Raw genomic sequence first — 13,325 nt, 5'->3', positions numbered from 1 at the left:
CACAGGATGTACAGCAATACGCAAATATCTTTACAAATGAAAAAAGAATTAGAGGAATTAAATACTACAAAAAAATTATTATTTTCTAGCCTACATAAATATAAAAACAATACTTTCATGCAATCTTCATCTCGGGGGGCTTTTTCAGTTTATTCATGACAATTTGCTTTTGTATAATGTTATTATTATTATTAGCAGTATTATTTATTATGTGCATATTTATATTTGTTTTATTAAAAACAAGCTTAGATTTGCCCATCTGTCAAGTTTTAGACCACACTTCGTTATTATTGTTCATTTATTCATTTGCTGGATTGAACTGAATTCAGAAATAGTTAGAAATAGCTAGAAATAGTTTTGAAACAAATATTTGCACTTAACAAACAAAATTAATTATTTATATACTAATTGATGTCAGTGCGTTTCCCTATCCATGAGAGTGAAAGTAAACAATGAGGAGGCTCATTCTATCATTCCCGCGCTGCAGATGCTCTGTTTAACGGTTTTCTCGCTAGTGAAGCGTTCAGTTTTTCCACTTACAAAGTCCGCCATGTAAATAGCAAATGTGCCATGGCGCGAGGCAACTGACTCTTAAAGGGAATGGGAGATGAGACTCTGATTGGTTTATTCTCAAAACACACCTATAAAAGAAAATAAGCTCAACCCTGTTATACCATGCGCCACAGCTCAAAGCAGATTTTTCAGTCCTTAAAATAGCAAAAGTGGATTCTGACATGCCCTGAATGCTTTTGCGCCCTGCACTCTGCATGGATCGTCAAAATAGAGCCCTTACTGTGCATATAGCCCATTCATTGCACAGCATGACTGTTTTAGGTCTTTTAGCGTTTTTTGTGTATGAATACAGAGAGTGTGTTCGTACCGTGTGATCTGTGAGCGTGTGGTGAAGTCCAGAGATCTCATGGAGCGAAGAACCTCGATGCAGCCCAGATACTGAAAAACAAACACAGAAACGACATTAGAACTGCTTCTCTTGAATACTAGGCCAATAGTAGAATTACAAAGCAACATAAACTGCTGAAACCAAAAACCTGTAGAATTGATTCATCTTCATTCGCAATAGAAAGACAAAAAAACAGTATCTTTAGCGATTTTTATTTAGTGATTAATATTTCACGGTTTGTGTTAAGGTGGCATGGTGGCTCAGTGGTTAGCACTGTGGCCTCGCAGCATGAAGGTTGCAGGTTCGAGTCCTGGCTGGGCCAGTTGGCATTTCTGTGTGGAGTTTGCATGTTCTCCCCGTGTTGGCGTGGGTTTCCGCTGCATAAAACATGCTTAAATAGTTGGTGGTTCATTCCACTTTGGTGACCCCTGACAAATAAGAGACTAAGCCAAAGAAAATGAATGAATGATTGAAAATTGGTCGTAGTGTATGAGTGTGAATGAGTGTGTATGTGTGTTTCCCAGTACTGGGTTGCAACTGAAAGGGCATCCACTGCTGGAATAATTGGAAGTTCATTCTACTGTGGCAACCACTGAAATAGATACTAAGCCAAAGGTGAATAAATGAATGAATGAATGAATGAATGAATATTTGTGCTGGCTTATTAAGCCTGTCATTTATGAATATGACATTAAAGCTGCAAGTAGATGACAGAAAGTCTTGATGAACGATTTAATCTTTCAAATGATTTGTTCAAATCCAATGATTCATTCAGAAATTGAGTAAGTGGTGCTTCTTTGTGAATGGAGCTCATAGAGCTTGACATGCTGTGGTCATTGTAAACTCGGCCATGCAAGAGCATTTTAATCACAATCATAATCAGAAATAATAACCAGGAATCCAAGTAGTGAACAACATGAGGGCGATTAAATAAATTAATGAATGTTTATTTTTGTGTGGAAGATTGTTAATGCTTTTAATCTGCTTCAATCTACAGTCGCACACAAAAGTCAAACTTGTCACACAACCACATACAAAACACACAAACACACTGGTAAAGCTGAAATATGCAGACATAATTTTTTTTTTTACATGAAAACAACACTTGTGTATTTTACACATTTTATACTGAACAAAAATGAAAAAAATAAAATAAAAATCACATAAAACTGACCAATTAATTTAATCCTTAAGCCTATACTCTTAACTCTACATAACACAGCATGAATGATATTAGAATTACACTCATTCATTCATTTTCCATTGGCTTAGTCCCTTTATTCATGAGGGGTTCCCACAGCGTAATGAACTGCTAATTTATCCGGCATATGTTTTACACAGCGGACGCCCTTCCAGCTGCAACCCAGTACTGGGAAACACCCATACACACTCTCACACTCATACACTATGCCCAATTTAATGATATTCAATCCCCCTAAGGGCACGTGTTTGGACTGTGGAGGAAACCCACGCCAACACGGGGAGAACATGCAAACTCCACACAGAAATGCCAACTGGCCCAGCCGGGACTCCAACCAGCGACCTTAGGATCAATATCAATAAAGTAAATATAAATGAAACAATAAAAAGAACGATGAAAAGTCTTTAGGGATTTACTTCATTTACTTGAACATTAAACCCAAATCCTTACCCTACATACCCTACATATTTATATGTAGGGTATGTAATGTAGAAAATAAGAATGATTATACGAAAAATAAAGTCCACTTCAAATGTACCCATCTCTATTAAACACTGATTCTTAAACTCAAAACTTTAACCTTAAAATAATAGCACAGTATTGAATATGACCACAGCGATTAACAGAAATATATAAACAAACGTTTAAATAAATTCAGTTTGACAATCCTAAACTCCTTCATTCATTCATTTTCCTTTGGCTTAGTCTCTATTTCAGAGGTCACCACAGCGGAATGAACCGCCAACTGTTCCAGCATATGTTTTTTGAAGCAGATGCCCTTCCAGCCACAACAGAGTACAGGAAAACACCCATACAAACTTGCACATTCGCGCACACACTCATGCACGCATGTGTTTGGACTGTGGAGGAAACCGGAGCACCCTGAGGAAACCCACACCAACACGGGGAGAACATGCAAACTCCACAGAAAAAAAGCCAACTGACCCAGACGGGACCTTCTTGCTGTGAGGCCACAGTTCTAACCACTGAGCCACCGTGAAGCCTCAACTCACAAACCTAACGTTAAATATTAACATCAAAACGGCTATTAATTAATAAATAAATAAATAATACAAAGTTACAACAATAAAAGAAAACATGCATGTTTAAGATAAAAAACATAATAATAATAATAATAATAATAATAATAATAATAATAATAATAATAACAATAATAGCAACAAAATAGAAATAAACTCTGATAAGCATTACATAACTATTAACAGCGCTCTGCATATATTAAAAGGCCTCCTCAGAGATCAGAGTGACTTTGTCTCCAGTGGATGACATCATAGTTTAACCGTGACATCACGCCTGGTCTTTTTTTAGCCTCTCCCCTCACTGATCTCTCGCCGCTGCTGCTGCTGCATGACTCACTCAATGAGAGTCTCACTACAGCCTTCCTTGACTAAATCAATGAGTCACCTGCAGTAGCTCACCTGAGCAGAGCCCTTAACACACACACACACACACACACACACACACACACACACACACACACACACACATTCAGAAAATCAGCTTCTGCACTGCACACATCAAGACTCAAAGCGCAGGCCGGAAGCGGACAGTGAGTCATTCCCAAATGATGTTTAACAGATTTAGGAGTTTTTTCCCAGTATTTCCTATAATTTTTTGTCTTCTGGAGAAAGTCTTGTTTGTTTTATTTCAGCTAGAATAAAGCAGTTGTTAAAGAAGTTGTTAATGAGTTGTTGTTTTTTTTATTATTTTAAGGTCAGTATTATTAGCCCGTTAAGCAATAGATGAGTTACCGGTTTGTAAACATTCAGGATGCACGCACAGCGAGGTTGCAGAAAAAACCCGGGAGCGCCAGCATTTACAGCGAGGGAATGACATCCAATGAAGTACAGAGTTTGTTATTGTATTAGAGATAAGTTATATTGATTACACATTATATATATTATTGACATAATGCTTTCAGTGTATTATAACACCTCGTCACCCAGTGATAAGCTCAGTTATTCTGCAAAATTAGCGTTAAAGTGAGCAGCGTTGGTCTGACAGGTCCATTTGCGACAGCACCCTCCCAATGGATATTAGATTAGACAAATGGCCAAGCATCCAGCTCCAAATATACAACTATCTCATTAAAACACCAAGTGATTTTACAAGAGAGAAGTTAAAGGCCTACAAGTCTTTGGATGTTCACAATTTAGTTCTGTGTGGTGATGTGCGGGTAATAATGCTCCATGATTACCAGATTCAAAACTATATAGCGCTAAAAACCAAAGACAAGGAAAGAAGACGGAGCTGTAAAAGGCCTGGGTCATCATCAACAAGCTAAACAACTGTCTTGGTTGTCTTGGGGGTTCATGGCCCTTTAATACTTTGTCTTAATAAAGAAGCTTTTGTATAATAAGCCAGGGGTTTCCAAACTTTTCAGCCTGCGACCCCCAAAATGACAATGCCAGTGACTCGCGACCCCCAATATCCTGGCTATGAATACAGAAACCTTGCATGCAATGTCACACACGCACACCAATACACCCAGGGATATTCTTCGTTTAATGTCAGTGCTGTAAATGGGCCAGAAAGTTTAACCTGGTGTTATAAAATCAATCTGCTGCATCTGGCGCTATTGCTGTGTCTTTAATATAATGTAACTACCACTGGGGTCGCAATCCAATAGAACTAGCAACTATAAGCTACTATAGTAACTATATAGTAATTATAAACGACTATATTTTTTCTCTTCTATAGGTTATGGATAAAATATGGTCATTCTTATATGATTTAATAATAATAAATAGATTTTTGGAAATCACCAGGCGACCCCCCTTCATTGTCCCGCGACCCCTCGAGGGGTCCCGACCCCCACTTTGAGAACCCCTGTAATAAGCTATACACAGTTTTTTAGTTAATGAAGACAAATAAAATGAAACAGTCAAATAAATAAACTTTAAATAAATGGTAAGTGAATAAGTTTAAAAATAGCATCAACAGTTCACTTCGTTCAGCTTGATATACTAAAACAACTCAAACTAAAACTGAATTATTATTATTATTAATATAGGATGGCACGGTGGCTTAGCGGTTAGCACTGTTGCATCACAGCAAGAAAGTCTCTGGTTCGAGTCCCGGCTGGGCCCGTTGGCATATCTGTGTGGAGTTTGCATGTTCTCCCCATGTTGGCGTGGGTTTTTCCCCCACAGTCCAAACACACACGCTATAGGTGAACTGAATAAACTAGATTGGAGTGTGTATGGGTGTTTTCTAATACTGGGTTGCAGCTTGAAGGGCTGCAAAGCGTGGGGGGGGGGGGGGGGGGTTGGAGGTGTTCGCCAGAGGATTTAAAAAAATCTATTTATTTTTATTAAATCATAAGAATTTCCATATTTTATTCATAACCTTTTGAAGAGATAAGAATAGTTGTTTACGGTTACTATATGCTATATAATTACTATAGTAGCTTATAGTTCTATTGGATTGCGACCCCTGTGGTAATTGCATTATATTAAAAACACAGCAATAGCGTCAGATGCAGCAGACTGATTTTATAACACCAGGTTAAACTTGCTGGGCCCTTTACAGCAATGACATACATTTAAAAAATTAAATGAATAATAGACGGGGGTCTATTGGTGTGTGTGCACCAATGCATGTAAGGTTTCTGTATTTATAAACATCTCAGAGGATATTGGGGGTCACAAGTGACTGGCATTGTCATTTTGGGGGTCGCGGGCTAAAAAATTTGGGAACCACTTGTGTAAAACATGCTGGAATAATTGACAGTTCATTCTGCAGTGGCGACCTCTGAAATAAAGACTAAGCCGAAGGAAAATAAATGAAAGATTTATTAATATATTTAGCAATGGTAAAAAAAAAATGGTGACGCGGTGGCGCAGTAGGTAGTGCTGCAATCTCACAGCTAGAAGGTCACTGGTTCGAGCCTCGGCTAGGTCAGTTGGCATTTCTGTGTGAAGTTTGCATGTTCTCCCTGAGTTTGCGTCGTTTTCCTCTAGGTGCTCCGGTTTTCATTGTGTGTGAATGAGTGTGAATGGATATTTCCCAGTTATGGCTTGCAGCTGTAAGGGCATCCGCTGCTATAAAACATATGCTGTAATAGTTGGCGGTTCATTCCGCAGTGGCGACCTCTGAAATAAAGACTAGCCGAAGGAAATTGAATGAATGATTTATTAATATATTTAGCAATGGTAAAAAAAAATTGTAGTGGCAGAGGTAGTGCTGCCGCTTTTACAGCAAGAAGGTCACTGGTTCGAGCCTCGGCTGGGTCAGTTGGCGTTTCTGTGTGGAGTTTGCATGTTCTCCTCGTGTTTGCGTGGGTTTTTCTTGGGGTGCTTCGTTTTACCCCACAAGTCCAAAGACATGCAGTACAGGTGAATTGGGTAAGCAAAATTGTCCGTAGTGTGTGTGTGTGTGTGTGTGTGAATAAGAGTGTATGGGTGTTTTCCAGTGATGGGTTGCAGCTGGAAGGGCATCCGTTGCATAAAACATATGCTGGATGAGTTGGTGGTTCATTCCGCAGTGGCGATTCCAGATTAATAAAGGGACTAAGTCAAAAAAAAATGAATGAATGGATAAAAAAAGCATCTAGCTGAATGTATTAATGTAATTTTTGTATAACAGTACCATGGTGGTACTAAAACAACACTGACCACAAATTAATCTTGAACAATTGCTTTCGATAAAAAAATAAAATAATTAAGCACACACAGTTTTACTAAAACCTATTAATCAAGCAAATAGTGTGTGTAAAGTCTATAGTCTGTACACTAGTGTTTGAGAACAGCCTGTCCAGTCAATGTCAGCAGCTGTCCTTTTAGTGAAATGGAGCATGGTGTGTGTGTTCATGCACAGGGTGGCTCAATAAGTGAACTGTAAAGAATAACACACATTAAGCTTTAAAAAGAAAGCCAGAGAGGTTTAGAATGGAAGCCGTCAACTTTTAACTCGTACAAAATACACAACAATTAGACAAGTAGACAAAATACTGTCGTATAATGTTTAGACGTTAATCATTGCTAATAAAACACTGATGTAGTTGCTTTGCACGATCTAATTTAATGATGTTGGTGGTTCATGTTTTACCACGGACTATTCAGAGGGAAAAAAAAACAAGAAGGGAATAATGTATGAATCATCCCGCACGAATCCGAGTCACCTTCAGCTCAATGGGGCCGCGAACATGCTTATATGATCGTAAACACACTAGATAATACGCTTAAAATACATGAGGGTGCAAGATCTGGGGTCAGTGCACATTATGCATTTTTATATTGCATAATATGTTAGAACTAATGCACTTATAAATGCAGTAACATCGAAAACACTGATTTAACAGTGAACAATGCAATGCATGTATAAGAGAAAGAGTAAAAGAGGCATCCTATTATGTAGATTACATTTATAAAAGAGATTTAAAAGGGGAACTATTCTGCAAACATTACTTTATATAGGGATTAAACTATAGGTGGGCATAGATTTTTTTTTAATTTAGATTAATTAATTAATCTAGATTAAAATGGCTCATTTAAATTCTGCCGAAGGTTTAGACTGATTTCACACAGCTGCCATTTTTAAAAGCGAAATGGAGGCTGCCATGGGAAGAAACCCAGAAGTATTGTTGGGAGTTACATAGGAACGTTGTGTAGCTGGCTGTATATCTTATCAGTGAAGAGAAAGTGACAAAAATGTATAATTTTGACGCCTTCCGAGTGACCCGAAGGTCTGTTCTGAATGAATAGTGAAAATAATAAGGGATATCAGAGCTCATTTTCAGCTAAGTTAAGGGAAATGGCACTAGTTAGCTAACGTTTTCTTTCCCAAACACACGTTTTAGATGCTATTTATCAAACTCAAGTTAATGAACTGATTCTTTCACTATATCAGACCTGTCACGATTCTGAATTAAAAGAAAAACCGTCTATTTCCCGTTAACATTTGAGGCACTGTTGATGGCTTTCTTAAAACAGCGCTGATTTGCCGTTGTGCTCACGTGTTCAACAGAAACGCTTGTGATTGGCCGAGAAGGTCAGCAGTTCACCGATTACAAACACAGCAGAGCGATCTGCTTGATGACTCGACTGATCTTCACGGCTGCTTCGCGCTCCAGTCTCTGTGTGTCTGTGTTTGCACTGGGTGAACTGAGTGGTAAATCTGTTTATGAACGTGCTCAGCGGCGCTTGAATGTTAGCAGGAAATTGACGTTTTTAAAACGTCAGTACTGGGACAACACTATTACAGACAACACGAGGGCGTGCTATAGAGGACTGCAGTGTTTAATCGCTCACTGGGTTACATAGGCTGAAGCAGGAAAGCGTTCCTACGGTGTTCAACTGGTGCCATGAACTGAAGCCTAGGAGGACACTTGAGCATATTACTCTTACAGAGATTGTGATGTTGTTTGATGCTAAATTGCTTTTAATTGTTGATAAATTATATTAAAGTGATGTTTACACCCTTTCTGCATTTAGAGTTTTGTAGTCCACAGCATGTTACTGCAATGTTTACAGTGCTGGTCCTATACTTCCGGGTTTCTTCCCACCCCAGCCTCACTTTGGTTCTTTAAAATGGCTGCTGCATGAAACATTCAGAATATGTGTGCTACCCAAATAATAACTAAATATAAGTCTTTGAAAACGGGTTTCTCAAGCCAGGTGGCGCATTAGACCAGGGGCTCATCTCCTGTTTCCAAAATGCATCACAAACTGCTTGAGAAACTGTTCTACTGTGATAAATGGTGATGAAAATAAATGATGTTTAATGAGATGTGTTTGTGTTTACTAAGTGTTTATTCAGTTAAACATAAATTCTGAACTGTAGGTCTGCATAAGCTCCAAACTGCGATTTTTGATGACCTTAATCCGACTAAAGTCATACTGAAATAAACAGAAATGGAAAAGACATGCGCAGTATGCAGATATTAGTGGCATTATTGAAGTAATCACTGCGATCAAACTATTATCGTCATGTAGGACTTTGCCATATTTTCCAACAAGATCCTCACACATGGCTGTCATTAATGCCGAGTTCAGACTGCGTGATTTTAGCCCAGATTTTGACTCGCTGACAGGTTTTGAGAAATCGCCGACAAAAGCCTGAAATCACAGGCAAATCGCTGCTCGTGCATGTAAGTGACAATCACACGCCATCTGAGAGAATCGCAGAAGAGTCGCCGATGCGCGTGAGATATCTGCCGTGCTAAATATCTGGAGCTGTCAATATAAAAGCTGTGATTCATGTGATTCAAATCACACCATGTGAAATGAGTTTTGACTGAAAATAACATCGGCGATCGCCTACACTTGTGTGTGTGTGTGTACCTGCAGGCCAGCGGGAGGCTGGGGAGAAATTAAAAGCGCTCATTTTCGGTTTATTTGGACCCAAGATATGGAGGAAAAACTAGTGGAGGTTTGATAGGAGCACCCATGTCTGTTTGACGTTTCATATAGAAAGTTAAAAAAGAAAGTTGAGGAGAAATTGTTAATTCCCTTCAAACCCAGGTGAGCAAATATGTACATTTTCTACCTCACTAAAGGCTTCTTTCTTGTTAAGTAGTAATAACAAAAGATATACTAAATGCTTTTGGCTGTGACATGTACTTTGGAAGAAGTTGTCGGCGATTCTTTCTATTGTAAAGTCATGCAATGTGAAAGCCCTTGTCGCCGATCTACCTTGCAGCATAAGCCCCTTTCACACATACAGACCTTTCCGGAAAATTGCCGGCAATTTTCCGGAAAGGTGTGTATGTGTGAACAGGTCCTTTTTGAAAATACCGGTAAATTCGTTCTGGCTATTTTCCGGAAAGAGAAGTTGTAACATTACCGGCAATTTGCCGGAATGCTGCGCTGTGTGAATGCAGAAGGAAGATTGCCGGAAAGAGCGCGTGCACGTCTAGAACGTGCTGAAGTGAGACGTCTGCTTCAGCCAATCACAACAGTCAGACGCATTTACGTGCGCGCGGTTTGTGAGAATAAAAGTGAATATTTTTCCAGACGCATTTAGCTGCTAGAAGTTAGTCAGATCACGTTTAAATGTTCTCCTTAATGCCAACTGTGTAAATAATCATCGATGAGATGCTTATGATAAGCCGTTGTTTGTTTACCTTCAAGCTTTGCGTGTGCCTGTGAAACAGCCTGTGAGCGCCTGCACACGCACATATTATGAACATCTCGACATGCGAAAGTGATCCTGCGAAAGTTGTTCACAATATTGATCATCCACAGAGTTTGTAATTTAGTCAAATGTTTACAAACACAAGCGCAGCCGTTTAAAGCTCATTTGTGGTGAATGATGTCAGAATTTACCGGTATTTTGGAATGGATGTGTGAACGCTCTTTTCCGGAAAATTTCCGTAACGTCCTCGCCTGTGTGAACAGCGCTTTTTTCAATATACCGGTAAAGTCGTTCCGGAAATTTTCCAGATATTTACCGGTATCACTGTGTGAAAGAGGCTATAAATAAAGCAGCGACAAATGCTTGCCCAGATAGTCATTCAGTGTGAAAACATCTGTGACACGTCAACTTTGAAAATCATGCAGTCTGAACCCAGCATAAAGGACCGCGCACACACACACATTGCAAAATGCGGAGGTTTTTGCTCTCCTTTTGGAGTGCGTTATTAAATTTCATAACACTCTCACAAGCCCTTACAAGCCATTACTCCTTATTTGCGTCTAATACCCCAGTTTGTCACGGGTGCATGAATGAAATGGTCATGAGTAAAAGTGAAACTGCCAAACTGCAGTTAGTCACCCAAAATCACAGGGAACTCTTACATGAAAGCACTTCACATAAACACCTTAATTATATTGTTGTCTATTAAGGCAAATAAGTAGATTACAGACGTCCAAGTAAGCGTAGTCAGTAGTGTCTTCGAAGTAAGTAAAAGATCCAGAAGGGCATCCTGATGATTTGATTCAGAACGGCACTTTTTATATCAGACGGCTCACAAGTCAGGTATATATGCGCTAAAATATCAAGGTGAAAGTCGTCATAGTTTGCGTTGAATAGTCCCAGCTCCCAACCCAACGTTGAGAATAGATTAACGTCGATATTTTTATCACGCGATAAGAGTCTGGTGTTTACACCGATAACGGCCCACCACTAGTTTACACACAGCTGTGTGGCTACAGTGTGTAAATATAACCAGCTTCTAATGATAAAATTGTATTACAGGGATTTTTTATAACACTTTGATTGACTTTCTTCCTTTGACGTGTAATTAGATGGGGAAAGCCCCGCCCACTAGTGACCATCTCTCCCTCATTAGCATAAGACGTTAATCATGTTTTTGAATCTGCCACTATGCTGACACACAGGCATTTGTAGCTCCACCCTATTTTGAAAAGAGCACAGTCTCATTTAAAGTGACAGTCACATTTAAGCACAATCAGGATCAACTCTTAAAAGGGTCAGTTTTAAGTAGGTATACAACATTAGTTGTGTTGTATTTTGAGCTGAAACTTCACACACATTCTAGGGAAAGGGGCATAATTGGTGCCTTTTAATGTAGGTCTCCTTTTTACGTAAACAGAAGGCAAATTTAATGAAAGTGTCTACTTTAAATCCTTTTGTGAGGTCAAAAATGTTAAAATGTGATTGAAATAATGTTGCATACTCATTCTGATCTAAAATTATTAAAAATATTTAAATGAATAAGTGATCAGTCTAGGTGTTGGTTATATTTAAACTGATAAAGCAGGATAGTATTAAAGTTTAAAGACTAAAAATGACAATTATTGAGTATATTTGGGCTGCACAGTGATCCTTTACATAGAGTCTGTTATCAGTATTATTTTAAATCAGATTCTGCACTCAAAGCAGTGGTGACATATTTGCACGAATCCAAAACTGCACAATCAAAGATCAGTTATCGTGTTTGTCTTTTGCGTATAGATGTGGACAAGAATAACAGCTCTGTCCTGCAACACGTCACGCTCCCCGGAGACGATACAGTAACACAACTGTAGCCGGAACAACATCCCCCTGGTCTGGTAACCGGTCGCCGTGGTTACGAGATTTGCATGCACTTCCCTTTTGATGTGATAAACTTGCAGTTAATTTGAATAGATCAAATCTGCGGAGGTAAAGAAAAAATAAGCGGTCGCACGGACTGCCATGCTGTTAGGATATTTAAGGAAAGAAGAGAATGTGGCGTTTGTGATGTATTAAAGATTAATGTTACTCAGTCAACATCTCTGAAACACATGCATGTAGAGCTGAGTGGTGATAGAAATATGGTAATATGCTATAAGGAATATTGCGAATTAAAAATATAGTTAGTATGAGTGGACAGAACTAATTGACTTGTTATTAAACAGCAGAATATAGACACTATTGTCTTACAGCAGAGATGCTTTACAGTTATTTCATATACTGTAGGATTTAACAGCATTAACACTTATTCATGAAATGTTTATTATTGTGAAGCTTCATTTTTTTGTATCAAGAGCTTTATAAACAAATGTGATGTGAAATACTAAAAGCAATATAAAAAAGTTAATCAAAACAAGTTTCAGCAACATCATAACTGTCCTAAATTAAATTATGCTTATATATTATATTATATTATATTATATTATATTATATTATATTATATTATATTATATTATATTATATTATATTATATTATATACATTATTTAACAATATTTTATATTATATTACATTATATTTATATTACATTATATATTATTATTATATTATATCATATTATATTATATTTACATTATATTTATACTATATTATATTTTAATACATTATATAACATATTTTCTATTATATTATATTATATTATATTATATTATATTAAATTATATTACATTATATTTATATTATATTATATTACTTTATATAACATTATTTTATATTATATAACATTACATTTATATTATATAATATTATTATACTATATTAGATCATATTTTATATATATATATATATATATATATATATATATATATATATATATATATATATATATATATATATATATATATTTATATTATATTATAATACATTATATAACATTATTTTATATTATATTACATTATATTTATATTATATAATATTATTATATTATATTATATTATATTATATTATATTATATTATATTATATTATATTATATTATAACACTATATCGAGTGTGTCCCTATCAAGTTCCAAATACACTTTCTTTCTTTTGTTTTAGATTCAACTGTGTTATTTGTTCTGTTTGACATACAGAGCTCAGCATAAAT

General features: G+C 37.0%; 1 protein-coding gene across 4 annotated transcripts in view; it reads right to left on the bottom strand.

Moving 5' to 3' along the window:
* The window catches only part of shc3 (SHC (Src homology 2 domain containing) transforming protein 3), a 65,541-nt gene that overhangs the window by 34,003 nt on the left and 18,213 nt on the right, over positions 1–13,325 (bottom strand). For all 4 annotated transcript variants that reach the window (XM_073935689.1, XM_073935690.1, XM_073935691.1 and 1 more), the window contains one exon: positions 881–951. In XM_073935689.1, the coding sequence (XP_073791790.1) occupies positions 881–951 (71 nt within the window). The remainder of the gene's footprint in view (positions 1–880; positions 952–13,325) is intronic.

The sequence above is a fragment of the Danio rerio genome, chromosome 21 (genome assembly GCF_049306965.1).
Source record: "Danio rerio strain Tuebingen ecotype United States chromosome 21, GRCz12tu, whole genome shotgun sequence".
NCBI lineage: Eukaryota > Metazoa > Chordata > Actinopteri > Cypriniformes > Danionidae > Danio > Danio rerio.
This window is presented reverse-complemented; position numbering and strand designations above follow the sequence as displayed.